At 33.3% G+C, this 18290-nt stretch overlaps 1 protein-coding gene across 4 annotated transcripts in view; it reads left to right on the top strand.

The window, feature by feature from the left end:
- Positions 1-96: 96 nt before the first annotated feature.
- LOC132549490 (E3 ubiquitin-protein ligase Su(dx)-like) overlaps positions 97-18290 on the top strand; it is a 46583-nt gene continuing 28389 nt past the window's right edge. For all 4 annotated transcript variants that reach the window (XM_060213429.1, XM_060213430.1, XM_060213432.1 and 1 more), the window contains exons 1-2: positions 97-153; positions 16860-16943. In XM_060213429.1, the coding sequence (XP_060069412.1) occupies positions 16883-16943 (61 nt within the window). In that variant the 5' untranslated portion in view covers positions 97-153; positions 16860-16882. The remainder of the gene's footprint in view (positions 154-16859; positions 16944-18290) is intronic.

Here is an 18290-nt window from a genome sequence, read left to right on the forward strand (position 1 = left end):
AGATATTTAACAACAAGAAAACCGTTCCCTTTACCAGCAATGTTTGTGTAGATGTTACGTCAAAGATCACGTGATCATTTAGTTTATGGTGGATAATATGGTGGCACAACCCGAATTTTTCTGCGTTTTCTAAGTCTGGTCACGACTGAATGAGTAAGTCTTTTGTAAAATTAACACCCTAAGTGAATACACACTTAATATGTCTTTTGTATATACGTTATGTTTGATCGTTTTTTGTACGGATCTTCCATTTTGGTACGCGAATTCCTAGAAGCTGCGAGCAAAAAAATCAATTCTCGCCTGCTCGTAAGATTCCCGAACATGAAACCGATGTCGGAATCTCATTGCGTTTGGAAACGTATTATTTGACCAGAAAGGATAATGACAATTAACTGGACATGATTTCTATGATTTAATCGATTGGTCTCCTGGCGGTTGAGTGTCATACCTTTCTAGACCTCATTAAAAGTGCCTGGGTTGTCTGACAGACGAGGGTCTTGTGACCTTTTTGTTGAGCATGATGTTAACAGCAAATAAGACACCAGGATGTCATTTCTGTTTGAACCAACCTGAGCTTAAAGTCGTTTTAAGATTAATGTAATGTTTCTGGTAGTTGGTAGTAATAGTAGTGATTTTTGGGACACTTGCCTTTCCTGTGGGACTTGCTTATATTTGGAGACACCACTAAATGTTTTTGTAACTGGATTCATAAGAAAATGGTGTTCAGGACTCACCACTAAAAAAAACTCTTACAAAGAATACTGAATAGATTCTGGTTAAAGGAATTTGATTTAATTGACAAGCCAGTTGCTGTGTTGGATAGCATTAAGTTGTCAGATCAATGAAATTGTAATGCCTGTTGATTATGTCAGATCTGTATTAGAGATTTTAGTATATTATCTAACCCTTACCACATTACTCAGACTTCAAGGGATCATCCATCACCACCTTACATACATCAGAAAATTAAACATCATCATCCCATTCTCATACACACCAGAGATCACCCATAATCACTCCAGGTACACATATCATCAAGGATCACCCACCAACCCACACTTATGTCACCTGTTTCTCTCATATGTACAATATCATGTTCATCCATGATGATCCTCAAACATGTTCTATATCAGGGAATCCACCACCATAACTCTACCCTCCCAAGTGTCCCCATTCACGCAGAAATGCAAGTGTGATTCATGCCAATTCTAAATGATATTCGTACGCATATATTTTTACACCCTATAGTGACCTGCACTCCCAGATGTTATGTTTCTCATTGAAAATTTTCTCAACATGTCTTTTTAGTCCTCAAATTCAATAAATACCACTGATCATCAGATATGGAAATGTATATTTAAATTATATGTCGCTTATTAACCCCAGATATGCAGTGCATCAGGAATCACAATCAGTATGTATGACCATCATCCCACAGGCCCACATACATTCATTTTGACATTAGGGGTTATGCAATCCCATCCGAACACATACATCCAGAGAACCATCTTATCTCCCATACACCTAACACATGAATGTAGCATCACTTGTCATCTGCAGCAAAATTAATTAATTGTCTCATATGTGCTTGACCTACATTTGGTATTGAGTAACATTCATGTATATATAAGAAAAGTCTAGGTTCATTATGTAGAATGTTTGTACTGTGTTTGACTTTATAAATAACCTGATTTGATCATGTTTTTTTAAGGTGTAGAAAGTAGTCAAGCAAGTGTGTATATTATTTAGAGAATGATTGGACCAGCAGAAGGGATCAAGGGAACTGTTACCAATAAGATGGAATGGAAATAGGTTTTACAGTATTATATATTCCTTTTATAGCTTATATGTTGAGGGTTCTTTAATCAGTAACTTGTTTTTTTTTTAATGTAAGTTATAGGTTGCATTGTACATCTTTTCAATGCTAAAAATGTTTATATTGTGATAAATAAGACTGTACATGTGAAGTTAAAAATGTCACTTAAACTGATTATATTATGTGTATGTTGCAACATTGGTTAGATAAACTTGACCCAGTTAAATGAATGAAAGAGAGTTATCTTTGACCCTTGGCTGGACAGTCACCCTTAACTCACATTAATTACAATTCATTTAAATGTAATTCTTCTTTAAGGAATGTTGATATTCCTTATAAGCTAAGGGAGTTTCTATATTATCAAGTGTACATATACATACATACAGACCATGTTTTCATGACATTGCATCAGTAAAAACCCAGTTGTTAACTTTGTGATATTAGTGTGTACCAGAACTGTTAACCATTGATGTTGTTTGACATTAGTTTGAGAGTTATTGCCCATATATGTCAAATTTGTTTTGTAGCACATAACAATTCCTCAACAAACTTGATGGATAATTTTTCTGGAAATTACTTCTTGTGAGGAAAACAAATGCTGTATTTACGTAAGGGTGAAGGTAATCCAAGTTTGTTAAAATAGATGCCATTGACTCATTTCGAAGGTTGACAGGTCTAAGTATGTTAAAATCACCAAACAACTTCTTCTGGGTAACCCGAAAGGCCGAGGGTCATGATATTTAACCAGTAGCATGATGCATGAGATGGAAATTTTCAAATCTGCTGAAACGAAAACTTGCATACAGATCAGAAGTTATAATTGTCAAATAATTTAAAATCTTCTTTAAGTTCCTTTCAAGAACCAAGAAGTTTCAGAGTAATGATATGACCAGTTTCAAGGCAACAGATGCCAAGTGTGTTATTTCTTCAATTATGAAGTTGTGGTTTGTCCAGTTTAAGCATGTTAGGATGCTAGCTTTAAAACTTTTCATTCGAATCTGCTAATATGCTTGGGAAAGTGTTAGCGATGCAGATCCATCTTACCTGGTAATATCCAAATTGATCATAAGGAAAAAAACAGGATGTGAATGGGTCCACTTTTTTGCCTTGTATAATAATATATTGCACAATTACTCTCAGTCATGAAGAGTGTTAAGTGTTCTATTCTTATCTTGCATATACAGTATGCCTACAATCTAGTTCTTATACATGATCTGTTTAATGAAAAGAATTCAGTGGCATGCACAGATTTATAATTACATAGACAGTTCTACTTCATGACTGAAAAGAAAACAAGGCATGACACTATTGTTAGTGAGGGAAAGAGCAGCTATAAATAGATTAATGTGTATATGTGGTGTGTGCCCAATGACCTGTGAAATCTGTATGATATTTATCAGCAGTTTGAATTATACTTTTTTGTTAGCAGGTATATACAGCTGATTTTATAGCCCATTCACATTACATATATATTATAGCTGACTTGAAAATGATAGAAGTTTAGCCATTCCTTTATTGTATAAATAGTTGAAATGGATGAACATAAAATATTTGGTGGGTATTGATATGTTGTAAACATAGATATGAGATAGATGTATTCTCTCAAAATTTGTAACAGCAATTTTATCAATGGTTGAGATGACGAGTTGGTTTATCAGAAAAGAGGCATGTAGCTCAGAGTCTTGTAATTATAAATATTTGGTTCCTAGTGGCTATAGATTTGGACAGAAGGTTTGTTTTCTCCATAAATACAGTTATTAATTAATGTTGAACTGTAAAGTGTGGTTCATACTTCATTGATTTTCCTCAGGTCTGTCAACAAGTTATACATAAGAATAGTTAAGTCTTGAAATGTTGCTCAAGATTGCTATTCTATCAATACACGATAGATAATAAGTTTCTTGTAAAGTCATTGATTAACTGTCAGGCAATTCATACTGGTAATGTAATACATTATTGATGATGGATACATGAACGTCATTAGAATAATTAAATTTTAGTTTGTACTTTCTCTCATAATGATCAATATATCCATTTTTCTCATTGAGAAATCCTGAAACATCCCATTTAACTATTACAATGTATGATTACTGTCTGCATTTGTATCTCAATCTCACAGCTGCTTGACAGGAAGTGACAAAAATTCTATCAATATATATGCTAGCATAATTTTTTGAGTGTCTCTTCTGATTCTTAATTCTCAAAAAATTCACCTGGGGTTGTTTAATGATAAAAAGGTTGAAATCCCTACCAATATTATGTTAAATTTAATGTTTTCAGAACTACGCCTTGATATTATTAGGAATGGCACCTAATATTACTCTAAACACAAATACAAACATGATTGATGAAATAGCAATGCAAGCCATGCATGAAGATCGTTGCCTCATTAATGCTGCATGCAGCCTTGCCATGCATGGTTGGGAAAACTTCACATACAATAATAACAACAGATGTCTGACTGATTATAATAAAAGTGATAATTGATTGATCTTGCTAGATACGGTATACAAAACCAGCTAAATATCTTCTTCGATTTCACAACAAATATCAAATGATTTTGATGTATCACATTGTCATTTTCTTCCTGTATGGAGAATTGTGCATGGCTGTGATAACAGGATTTATTTACACCTGTTGTGACGTGTGTAAGAACACACATGTGGCTTGCTACCTGTATTTTTATATCTGGTACACCAGTACTCGGATTTTGAAAGACCTGTACTTGTCTCAGATGAGAAAATGTATGTACAAGCTGTGATGATGCTGTTTTTGTGAACTATGTCAATCCTATGTACTTGTCTAATATATATAACTTGTAGATACATGAGTGTCACAAGCTGGATAAATCGATGGTGTAAATTGTCACTCAGGGTTCAAAATGTAATGATACACATAGTCACAAGGCTGGTATTGACCATTTTTATTACATTGATATAGAGCACAAGAATATTATAATAAATTGATACTGTTGGTAATATTCTGTCAAAAACCGCCATAATAAACATGATGAAGATAATTGAGAACTATAAGAGAATATGTATGTGTGACTTTAAGGAATGGGGCATGCATTTTTTCAATTATCAAGTTTGTTATGAAAAGTTTTATTTCATAAAATTGTTCATTAATCAATAGGTATAATGTTAATGGACAATTTTATGAAATAAAACTTTTCACAACAAACTTGATAATTTACTTAACATGTCAAATTAAATGGACAGATTTTCATACTTGCACAAGAAATGTCTGAAACAGTTACAGATATTTTTAACATAATTTAAACAAGTTACCAACTGTAACCTGCCCCCAGTGACATAATTCTTGTTGTAATTGTCTACATTGTGATTGTTTGTAGCAAAGGCAGGTTGTAATTGTTCATGTGAAGTTAATAGGTTTTGACATCACTGATAACACCTTGTATTTATAGTGTATTATAGCAGACATCACTGGGACAGAGATAAATTGATTTCTAAGGCTTAGTCTTTAAATCTTGGATCAACTTTTTGTGATTAAAGTCATCATTTTATGATTATTTTGTGACCGAACTGTCTCCATAGAAACGTTTTTGAAAAAGATCAGACTTGGATCTGAAGGTGAACACTTTTGTCAGTGTAGCCGAGCCAGGTTTTATATGGTTGTCGGTCTATGGAGTGTCATAAGGTCACATGCACACAAACCAGGAAGTGTTTCTTTATCCAAATTAAGACTAAAATCATTGTAGGTAACATACTGTATATAGTTCACAGTTCTTGTAGAGACAATTTCAACATCAAGGCTCACAATATTTCAATCAGTAGTGCTCTGTACTCTGTTACTTACTGATCAGATAGAGATCAGATGTGTGGTTCAATTGTTCATTCTCAATCCAGGACGGTTTGTGTTTCTTATAAATGATGTCATGGACTTTACTGTGGTGGCTTTGTTGAGTCCTTCAGCACGACACTTAAATTTACCCCAACTGCACTGATCTCTACAGCATGTATCAGATCTTCCCAGAGGTGGTCTGTTTTAAAAAGAAACCCACTGCCTCAAAATAACTATGTCTGTTCATAGAATGATGAACACAAGGCTGTTTAAGTGGTAAATGTCAACTTTGAGAAAAAAGGTGTGCTAAATGTTATGCTATAGTCACTGCATGAAAAGAGCATTTTTCATTGCTGACTTATGAAACCTAGGTGTCTTTTGAAAGTAACAAAATCGTTTTGATTTTATCTTACCGTCACCTGCCGTGAAATAAGATAACTTTGTGGTGATTAGATTTAACAGATAATTACCAGAGTAATATTCTATCAAGACTAGTGACATGCATATCGGTACTTGGGACAATACATTCCAGGTAAAGCAATGCAACATTAAAATGCATTTGTGATGTTATTGTTCCATATATATATATACAATGGGAATTAAGGTTTCGTGTTTAACCAGGACTGTCAGGCAGAACATCATAATGTACATTGTAAGCGAAACATCAGTTTTCAAGCTTACATATATAGAAACCCTTTTTTAGCCCACTCATCATCAGATGGTGGGCTATTCAAATCGATCTGCATCCTCCGTCTGTCCATCCCTCCATAAACAATTTTTGTTTTTGCTATTTTTTGAGAAGTACTGGATTGATCATTCTCAAATTGTATATATAGGGTTTCCTTGCTTTTTATCCAAAGGGGCAATTTCATTATAATGCTAGAGCAGGAAATATTAATTGGCCAAGCAAAAATCTGTAATGGTTTCACACATACGTTGATTATTGCAACCTGTTTTATGTTTTCTACATTTAATGTTCAAGGACACAAGGCTTTAAAACCAGTCAAGTAACAGCATCTGGAAGACAAGATCATTATCAGTAAGAAAGAGATAAGACAAGTTCCTGTTAAGTCTGATCACAGATTTAGTTTTGCCAGTAGGGTTGGTAATATATATTGCTGATAAGATACATCATTGGATGTGTAAAGAGAAAAAAGAAACAATGAAGCAATGGTTATTTGATTTTCAAAATTATTTGAAATCTTGATTATGGATTAATGAAAGGACGGATGTAGAATTGAATGAAAATTGGAATATTGATCCAAATGTTCTTTAATCAATATTGTTTCATTATGGCCTAATATAAGGTGCTTTGGATATTGTCTTTTCAAATTTCTAAGGAAGATTACTAGACTGGATTGTGGATCTGTTGGGACGTTTACCATGCAACCTCAGATAATTCTCTCACATTTAATAATGTAGAAATTGCATGAAAAAAAAGAGAGTTTAATGAAAACAATTTTCAACCTCACTGCAGTTGATGTGTTTTACAGGAAGTGATTTTATGTGATGTGAGCCCAACCCTGATATTAAGTATACTGTAATGTTGATGTGGTTTCGAAGACCTTTGAAAAGTCAATTTAAACAAGGAACTAAAACACTTAATATGCATTACATTGATCCTTTTTAAAGACATTGATGAATAGATGCCAAAAGAGAAAGAGAGGCAACATGATGACATTAAAGTTTGATTGTATTAGAACCTTGTGTTGTAATGAAAATGATTTGGTCAAGTATATGTATCAGGACACTTTATACTAGCTATGTGTAGTTATAGCTAATCATTCTTGGATCCTAACACAGAGCTGTATTAATTATGATAAGAATTTGTACCATAGCTATAGTGGATACAATCCTGAGTTACTTTATACTTCAGGTAAATAATAACCAGGGTGGTGAGTTGTAATTCTTCACCGCTCTGTTTGAAATGTTCAGAATTGATTTCTGATACATTTCATTGTATATATAAGGATTTCTTTCTCTGCTCTCTGTTGGTCACGAGGAGCCAAGGGAGACGAGAGTATCCGTGATCCTGTGATTGATTCGTGATGTTGAAATTCAGTGGAGAAGGTGTCTAGTACTAGGTTTCATCCTGGATACCAATTATCTCTTCATTGTCCTTGTCTTTGAGTCAAAAATGTGTGTATGACCTACATCATACGTAAATGGCTACTGTAAATAAGTAGTGTCATTCTCTTCCATTTCAATTATGTATGCATGCATTTGTATCTTACAGAAATTGATCATGACCTGTATATGTTATCGTGGTTGATGACCCTTACCTTAATACACACAAATGAAGCATTCTTGAGTAAGGGGAATCAGTTTGATATTATGCCCTCTTCGGTGGGAAGGGCAAAGCCCAATGGGGAGAGATGGAGCAAATTCCTTTAAATCATCTTCTTCTGAATAAAAGTCAAGATTCTGGCCAAATTTGGTCTGAAGCATTCTTTAGTGAGGGGAATCAATTTTTTAAGATGATAGATCTTGGCCATCTGTGTTTGGAGGGATAGTACCCATTAGCCTAAATGTCACAATTCCATATCACTTTCGTTTCACTAATCATTATAACTAGCTGTATGGAAATCAGTTTGTGTAAACAGTTGGTCTTCTTACCCAAGAGGCACTGGCATGGCCATTTATAGGGGGAAATAGAGCAAATTTTTCAAAATCTTTTTCCTTCTGAAGGAATGTCGGGATTCTGATCTGAAGCATCCTTGGGTGAAGGGGAATCCATTTTATATAAATGACAAGTCTCTACCCCTTGGGGCTAAAAGGGCTTTAAAATCGATCTTCTAGTGGAATGCAGGATTCCGTCCCTGTTTGACCAGAATGGTGGGTCTGAGCCACTGAGGAAAAAGGGGAAGGGTCCAAGAGGATATATGTAACAAATTCTTTTATTCTTCTTTTGCAGATTGATTTCATATTCATGAATGTCACATTATCATTATTCTACTGTATATATATAACAAGTTTACTGTTGGAGGATATTGGTCTAAAGCAATTTTTAGACAGCTTGTTTGCCTGCCTGTAAGTAAAGTGGATAATGACAGTGTCCCTTTAGGATTGTGATCTGATTGTATTTCCTAATTCAGACAACAGAGTAGCTCTGCTGTTTAAACAATGTATGCTGTTTATATTGATGATAAATCAAGTTACAATGTTTATTTGGACCGTAGCTAGCAAACAAAGATTTTTAGATTTTATCTCCATTATATTATCGGACGATATGCATTTATTAATTTTTAATTAGTTGGAGTTCTATATATTTGTGAGGAACTGTATTGGTGCAGCATCCATGGCCTACACAGCATGGATATTGATGACTTGTTTCTCATGAATACAACATGTTCAGGGTAGTGATATTCAGTAGCATTCAGGTAAAGGAACAAAATCAAGTAAAAAATCAAGTACTAGTTTGTAAAAAGGAAATGACCATCATCCGTTTTCAACATCTAAGAATATTTCCTATGTAGGTATTGAAGGCTTCCAACATAAGCTTCTTCTGAATAATGGTTGGGTCCTTTTGTCCAGTGTATCACAGTCATCTACAATATATTGTATTACAATTGGTTACAAATATTTTTTAAGAACAATTTTGGTGTTGCTGACAACATTAATGATGTTTTGTTGGCCTTTGTTGTTCAATTCAAGATTAAGGTGCTACAGTCAACACCAATGTCATAGGGAAGAAATCGAAGCAGTACAATGTACAGAAGCGCAATTGAAATTTTAAGGGAGATAACTCTTGATAGAAAGGTATTGTGTAAGGTAGGGCATACCATCACTATACATAATCTGAATGGTAGAATTGCAGTATCAGTTGTGACCTTTGTAAAGGGAAGCGTGACATATCATCATAAACCAAGATTAGCTTGTGAATGTTATCAACTGTTGATTTGTATGTGATAATAATGTTTATGGCTTAGCATTGCTTTGTATTTTTGTTATTGCAAATGAATATTATTATTTTTTACAACTTTACATGAAGTAACCTGAATTTTTCAGGTAATTCAAATTGATTTCCAATATAGTTATACGTTCCCAATTGTCGGTATCGGTTTTCTGGTCTTTGTAATGTAAATATATAGTTCAGTTCATGAAAAAATAACAGATTTGCGAGAAATCACAGCTAATTTATTACTGCACATCACACAATTTACCAGGTGAATAAATGAGATGGGATAGCTCATGACCACTGACTTGCACATAAAATTATTTAATGAAAACAATTAACATGACATGATACAGAAACCATCTTTACAGGGCAGTAAATATCTTACTAAACACAATTACATGTTGTTTGTGATGTAGTTAATAGGATCGGCTTGGTAGATCATTTTACACTTTCTCAGGTGAGCTTTCATTTTCATGCAAAGAAGTGAAAAATGAAGCTGAATTGCACGACATATTAATCAGATAAAGGAAGTGAAAGTGATATTTTTACAATGCTTGAACATTTATTAACTCAAAATGAGGACATCTGTATGTATACAGGAACAGATTTCTGTAATGTTAATTGAGCTCATCAGTTTGAAAATTTAAATTCCAGTTCCAAAATTACTATATTTCAGAATGGAGTGGACTTTTAATTGTGAAAATCAATTAATATCAGATGTCATTTTTAAGAGAAAATGTGATAATAACTGGAGTGTAACACCAACAGTTGACACATTTTTTTGAATGTCTAAACCCAGAAGTAAATTTTCTGATGTATGAAAATGACATGTTTCTTAGAAACATCATTTGAAGACAAAACATTATAGTTAGCTTTATTATTCCCATAAGCACTGAAATGTCTAAAAGAAAGATAAAAGCTCTGACGTTCTGATATGATGACCAAGATCTTTTTTTTTTTTTTTTTGTTCAAAATTCAGCAGTTTCAAAAAAGTCGCCATTATTCAGCCAAATACCATTATTACATCTTTGGTATCAAAAAGTAAAACATAACTTCAAATACAAGACTTTATTTTCTAGCTTTTCGCTCACTGAATGCGAAATGTGACCAACATTTTCTGTGATGAAGCTAAATGTTTGTTCCCTAAAATTCAAGTCAAATAAGGCAGGTATCATCTGAAAATGCCGTCAACACATATTTGATTCACTTTCAGGTGACAATTTTCAGTTACATATAAATGTATTTATCTTAGATTGTAAGTCAAGTATGCAGTTTAAGAATAATCTCAGTAAAGCGACTTCTTTTCATGTAGTACTTTATTCAGATGAAATGAAAAACCATCATTGTTGGCATTACCAAAATCTAAACAGGTCGGTTTTACTTTTCAAAAGAAATACTTCATTGGTTGATATTATTTATTGACCAATCGAATATGTCCTTTGAAAAGTGAAAGTCTTGATTCATTCTAAAAAATGTTCAAATGTTTGATAATTATATCTGAATTATCCAATATTAAACATGGCATGTTCTGTATGACGAGAAAAGGGATTGTTGTTCCATACAAATATTTTGTAGAATTTTGATCATTTATAGTAACCAAGATATTTAAACATTAAACGTCTATTGTTAGCGAGAGACAATAAGAGAAAAGATGTGATAAATATTTTATCTGAATCTGAAATAAATTTTGATTGATGACAATTAGGCTATCATCTCTCAATAAAACTTAGAAAAAGAAGGCACAGATTTCTGTGATATCATTAAGCCTATGAAAATGAATTGACAGAAGAATATATATTTTCAGATTTTGAATTACTGGATTTTATTGCTTTCCAATAACGAGCCTTCCCAGCACATATAGGGTATTGTGCTCATCTTATAGCAAGTGCTCATCCTGCAATAAATTGAACCAAATCACTTGATTCTGAAAATGAAATAGATCCTGACAACAAAAAATTGTCTTATTCATCGGAAAATTATCCCAATTGTGTGAAAATACATGTATTCACTGTATGCAGTGTATATCATATTCAGAAAGCATTGGTTATAAGATATAAAACATTACTGTTATATCAAACAGACATTCAATGAATCGTCATCAGTATTGGACTCTAATGAATAACAACAACATTCACTTCGGAAATTTAATACATTTACAATTTTCTTTAAAAAAATAAAATAAAATGTGACAATGAAAGACATTTATTAATACTTATATTCACAGTAGCAACTATGTAGACTTTATGAAAACAACCACCCCCATCATACTGACTTTAGGACCCAAAGAGAAATTGGCCAGTTGACTTAACTACTTAAACAAGATATCTTGTAGTCCGTTGAGTTTGGCTGGGAATGAAGGTTTCTGGATTATCGTGGCTGAGGGTCCAGTGTATCCTAATTAACTTCATGTTGTTGCCAACCAGATAACCAGCTCGGACTAACCGATCTGTAACCGGATAAACAGGCCTTCGGTGTTGAATTCCATTGTAGGATGACAAAAATATTGTACTGTATACTGTACCCTTATGCTGATCCATCTAACAGGCAATTTGTACAACACACTAAGACACATCAGACTAGTAATCAATTTCATATAGGTTTCCACCTAAAAATGTCAGCAAGTGTTAGATACATACAGTCAAAGTTAACTTACCTGTTATTCACATAGTTCTTATACACATGATGCTTTATTGTACAAGTCTCACTCATATGTTTTGACAGATAGAGTAACCAAGGAGTAAAACGAGCATTTGTGTCATGTCTTTGTTTAATTTTCAGTCAAGTGATATGAAAATATTCACATTGTTGTGATACGTAATATTTTCTTGACTGTTACAATATACATGAAAAAGAAAGAAGGTGCAGAGATCAGTCTACCATTTATGTTAATGAGTTATTTTAACGTCAACTTTTTTTGTTTAAAACAGTGGATCCCACAATATAAAATTACATTATTTCCTGAAATTCTTTTATCCCATAAAAATTCTATGAGTTCAGGACGTGTGAATGCATACTGTCATCAAGATGAGTCGTTGATACAGAGATTTTAACAGTGGAGAGTGGCTTTTGCAGTGCAGGACACTTGATGGCAGTTATCAGATAGTTGAAATGCCTACCATATCACACAGTCAAGAGGTACTAACCACTGACTGGATATCCAGTTCCGTGTTCTGGTGTTACTACACATACTTCTCTTTGTGAAGATTTTTCCTTTCCTTTTGCTCATAAAGCTGTTTTGGTATTCATCTACCCTTACAGACAATATATTTATGTATATATACAGGATATATATATTTGAATATCATACATTGATATTGATGGCTGTAAGCTACTAAATGATATTGATAGTAACAGTGGGTTATGAAGATAGACTTGTGCATGATTCTGTCAAATATCAAGATACATTATGTAGTCTGACCACCTGAGCATGTGGAAGATCACAGGGATGACCAGACTCAATCAATACAAAAAGAAACTTATAGTCAGGAAGTTTGGGATCTGTATATGTTCTCATCAGCTTTTGTATAAAATCACTGTTACCACATATGCAGTCTCAATACTGAGATCCTGTCTTAGAATAGGTACATAGTTGTTCCTGGTCTGCTGTCCTTTACTAGATTTATTTACCACTTTACAACAGATACTTTTTAATTATTTCAGCGTTATATATATGTAACTAGACATCTGGGAATGTTCTAATTTCATACTCAAGGACATGTCACTGATTTTAGAAATTGTTTGTATGCAATCTGGCAGATTCATATTCCTTTGGGGATTTTGATCAAGCTTAACATGATACATTTGCCTATTTTCTGCCGTCATTATTGCACATCACTTGTTGATTCGCAAAGGTGATTTGCATTGCTTGAAATGAATTGTGTTATGTCTTGTGATTTTTTAATCTGGAATAATAGAAAAACTAAAAGGATGCTTTGAAGGTTAATGAAAACAAGGAATGTGAAAATTTAAGTCAGTAATTTATTAGAAATCAACAAATTAAGTAGTTATTATTTCACTTTCATTTACAATACAAATGCATTGATCTATACACAATTGAAGTTTAACTATGAAATCTGCTGGAAGGTATAAAAGTAAACCTAATTCAGTAGATAAAAAAAATCTAATTTTGACATATTAACTATACGTAATGAGTCAAATGTTGTACACACTGGCAGGTAGCATGCCACTAGACGGACAATCCTGAAAGCATCTTAAGTTTTCAAGGAAAACCACTCCGGATTCATGTTGCTCAATATGTTGTGTATTAAATTTTGTATCGGATATTAGATATAGTTTTATGTACACACATTGTGTATACATTTGCTTGAATGTCATCCAAGCTTCCAGATATAATTAGTACCGTATCGTTATTTTCTCTTCCTTTCCCATTAACCTTTTTTTTCCTTGGCAAAACCTAGAGATACCCTTGTGACCTTGACATGAGATGATGTTAAGGTCGTATAAAAACAAGCAATACTTAATAATAGTTAGAACATTAGATCAATAAAAAGTAATCATTTTACATGGATTTATATATCGGTCAGCGATATTGATTTCAAGAAAGGAAAATTATTTCATATAACCATGGATACTATATACACTTGATCGACATCTCAAAATAGCATTGAAATGTGGTTTGAACTCTTTGTTTTGTGACTGGGTATATGTGTCCTGGAAGTAGTCTAGGTAAAGTGATCACAATACAGTATTTACCTGTGATCACCTCCATGCTGATATATCATTGTATTATGTCTAATACAAAATTGAAATAAAAACATACACATTACACATCTGTCTTACATAAACCTCTCTACTGTGACCATGTACCTGTGAAGATACATTTCCTTCACACAGCTAAGTACACTTTCAAAAGTATCATTGTATTATGTCTAATACAAAATTGAAATAAAAACATACACATTACACATCTGTCTTACATAAATCTCTCTACTGTGACCATGTAGGCCAGAATGTCCTGAAGTATACATTTCCTTCACACAGCTAAGTACACTTTCAAAAGTTTCTCCATAAAAAAAGTACTGGAATCAGTCACAGAATCTTTGACCTATTCTTCTGCAGTGAAATTAACATTTTTAGGTGATTCTTGATATACTCGTGTTGTTGCCCCCGAATTCAAATCCGACTAATAAGCTGATGAGTTACAGCATACTCTACTCTGTCTACTGAGACTGGCTACCAGTCCCTAAGTTTTTGTCTCCCCTTAGTTTGATACTACAATCAGACATCCATCCAAGAAACCAAAATTACGAAGCTCAATTTCATTTATAATTCATATTTAAGAGAGGGAGATGGGGACAGTCTGACAGTGGTTCTACTTTTGACCAGACCTTTCTTGTATAAATGAAAGGCAATATTAATTCACATACTGCATTGGCACATTATGTTGTATATTAATCCAATACACCAGTATATGCATATTGATCAGTACTGGATGTTACCCACATATATCAGTAGGTGTACTAAATGTATCATTATATGAATTACACATTAATAATTTTATTGGTTAACTGGATTGTTGGTTCATGTCAGGCATAGATAATATCAAATTAATTAAGACTTGAGTATATGCACCATGGCCAGTGTACAGTTCTTTTTTGGGTCATGTTGAAAAATTCCAACCTAACAAATTATAAATTTTTTGTGCAGCAAAATGATAAAATTAGGGGTCAATAGGGGCATCGATGCTTAATATTTGTCCTTACATAATGTTTGGTTACTTCATCAGAAAATTTTAACAACACACATGTACAAAATTGGGAATGCAGGAATTCAACGCTGCAGATGCATGCGTATACCTGAATATTAACCAGCAAGTTGTTGTGCTTAGTTAGTCAATGTTGTATTTGACACTGAATATTTTCATAAATATAAAAAACAGGACATTGACAATTGATATCCAGGTGTTGAGTTGGAGTTGGACTGGTAAAGATAGGGACAATCTTTCAACAAACAAGCTTCCTGCTATAGGAGGACTTAGCACTAAACCTACCTAGGGGGTTTACATGTCAGATCTAATCTACATATTAGCCTCGTTGTTATTCAGTAGATAGCATATTTGTGTGAACACTTTTCCTTACCCACAATGTCATTTTCTGTTTATTTTCTGTGAAAAGTTCACCCTAAGTTTGAATATGTACATGTGTTATATCAATTTCAATATAATTATCTGAGCCCAAAATTAAATTCATGGCAGAATTTATAAAATGCAACCATTATTTTGCATTTGCAAGTGATATGAAATTCACTTGGTGAAAAAATGAAACAATTTTTACTGTACCTATCACAAGACCAATGAAATATTCAGAGTCAGAAATAGTTGTATAGGATGTGATTACGTGTCTCGCTAGAAATGTAAAAATCAAAACTTTCACTTGTGTTACATATTGATTGTAATACACTACAATATTTATTCCATACTGTTGATTATTGTCACATATGAGATACAGTAAAATTGAAATTTTGCTTATCTTTAAATTGTATTTTGTTCATCCACACATCAAAATAAAAGTCACAGGTTATGTTGCATATCGTGTGTGAAGTACAATGACCATTTAACCAGCTGCAGTCTGTTACATTGTATATACCTGTATAGTGATAACATATCTGGCAGTCTTCCACAAAGACCTGTGCTGTTGAAAATCATTTCTACACATAATAAAACCAGGAATTTTTATGTACTTTGACAACTGCAACTGAATAATGATAAAATATGCAGGCCTGTTTTGCAATTTGTCACGTACTTGATCATTCACATTTAATTTTGTTAAATCATGGAACGTTACTGTAAAATATATATGATTTTATTTGACTGTTTAAAGTACATTGGTAACAAATTATGTTTATAATTATTTTTCATAGACTCAAATAATTGTACAAATTTCCTGAAGTCTAGAATGGACTTAATTTTAGTGACATTTGTATGTGCTAAAAGAATGTAAAGTCCCAGTTATACAGAGACAAATACTTGAAGCTGAGTTTGGGATTACATGCCATAGTACCAGTATAGATGGTGGGATGCATATGTGATTCAATGGTAACAGGCAGGTCCAATTAATGACCATTAGAAAAGAGGAAGTTCCATTAATGTCGCAAGAATTCGGAAATGGCTACAACTAGCTCTATACATGGATATGTGATGGCACAGCCAAAAATGTTTTACTTTATATTGATTGAATTGAAGCAGTTCTCTAAGAATGCCTAAATGAAAGAATTGCTGGAATAGTAATGCACTTTGAGGATTTTTTTGGTGGTTATCAAGACCTTAACACATTTTACAGTATAAATTCTGTATCTGACGCAGTGTTTGCCTTTGCCTTACAGATATCCTTATGTGCTAGATCATTATGGGAGAAGCAGCATCGGCAGCAGCAGGACAAGCTCAGTTTTCTCAACTTCAAGTCACAGGTATGTTTAATCAAAAACCCTTCTAACATCAGTGTTTTGTGATTCTTTTAAAGTAAGAAAGATAAATAGCAAAACTGATCATATTGAAAAGTGCCCAGAAACAATCTCTCTCATTTTGATGCTTATGTCTTGTCCTGTCGGGAACAATAATTGCCATCACTTTTGACACTTTATTATACTCCCCACTTAGGTAAGGAGGGGCTTTATATTTAGTTATCACTTCGAGCGGTCATGCCATCAGAGGGCGAGTTCTGTGATAATGTTGAGTATAAGATATGTCATGAAACCATGCACAGATTTAGTTTATTTTCACACCATAGCATCATACCAGCAAAGCCTACCTCTGATTATATTTTGGTGGTCATTGACCAAAGTTAAAGGTCAGAGATCATCCATGACCTTTTTTGGAAGTGAAAATCTTTGAATAATTTGGTAGCATCATTTCACCAAGGTCTACACCTGGTTAAGATTTTAGTGATTTCCAAATACTTGGGATGTAGGTTCACCCAGGTGATACGATGTGTCATGTAACAAAAGTAAGTCAGTTTCGAAAAAACAACAAAGAAGAAGATTGTCCAGGCCCTGTCTCCTACACTACTAATCATGGAAACTTCATATTTGAGATAGTGAGACAGGATGTTGGTATGAAAAGTAGGTCACTCCGACCTACAACATTGTGACCTTTGAACTACATAAGAGGAAAAAGGTTGTCAGGGCTCTATCTCTTACACTGCTAATAACTTGAAAACATACTTTTGGTATACACTGAATGGTCTTGTTTCTAAAGAAATTTCAGACATGCTGTTTCAAGAATCAACTATTTGAATACCTTTGATAAAGTTATGTTTCAGGGTAAGCTCAAGATCATTATAGAGTATGTAAAATGATATAACATTGATATTTATTTACAATGGAGCAAGGGCAGTAATGGACCTGTTAACAATCAGAGGCCAAATATTTACTTTGGTAACAGCATTTATATCCAGTGAGTTTTGGATTGTGATGAAAAGTAGATTCAAACATTAAGGAAAGTAAAATAAAAAAGAAACATTGTCAATCAATTTTACAGTCAAGATTTATAAAAAGTATCATAAAAAGATAGTAATTTTGTGTGTTGAGTGATATGGTTTACAGCATTGGTGTACATGTAGTCTTCCTCTAAATGATAATCTATGGCTTTATTTAATTTGTGTTAATAACTTGATACCGTTTCAATTAGTTGTGAAAACAGACAAAATTTATGCCATTGTGTAAATTGAGATTATTAGACAACCCATCAACAGCACCACATAGATAAATTGTAAGCCTGCATCATATTGCCATGGCAAGTTGTTCACTACTGAAAAT

The sequence above is a fragment of the Ylistrum balloti genome, unplaced genomic scaffold (assembly GCF_031769215.1).
Source record: "Ylistrum balloti isolate Yb309-2 unplaced genomic scaffold, AGI_CSIRO_Ybal_v1 Utg370058, whole genome shotgun sequence".
Classification (NCBI taxonomy): domain Eukaryota; kingdom Metazoa; phylum Mollusca; class Bivalvia; order Pectinida; family Pectinidae; genus Ylistrum; species Ylistrum balloti.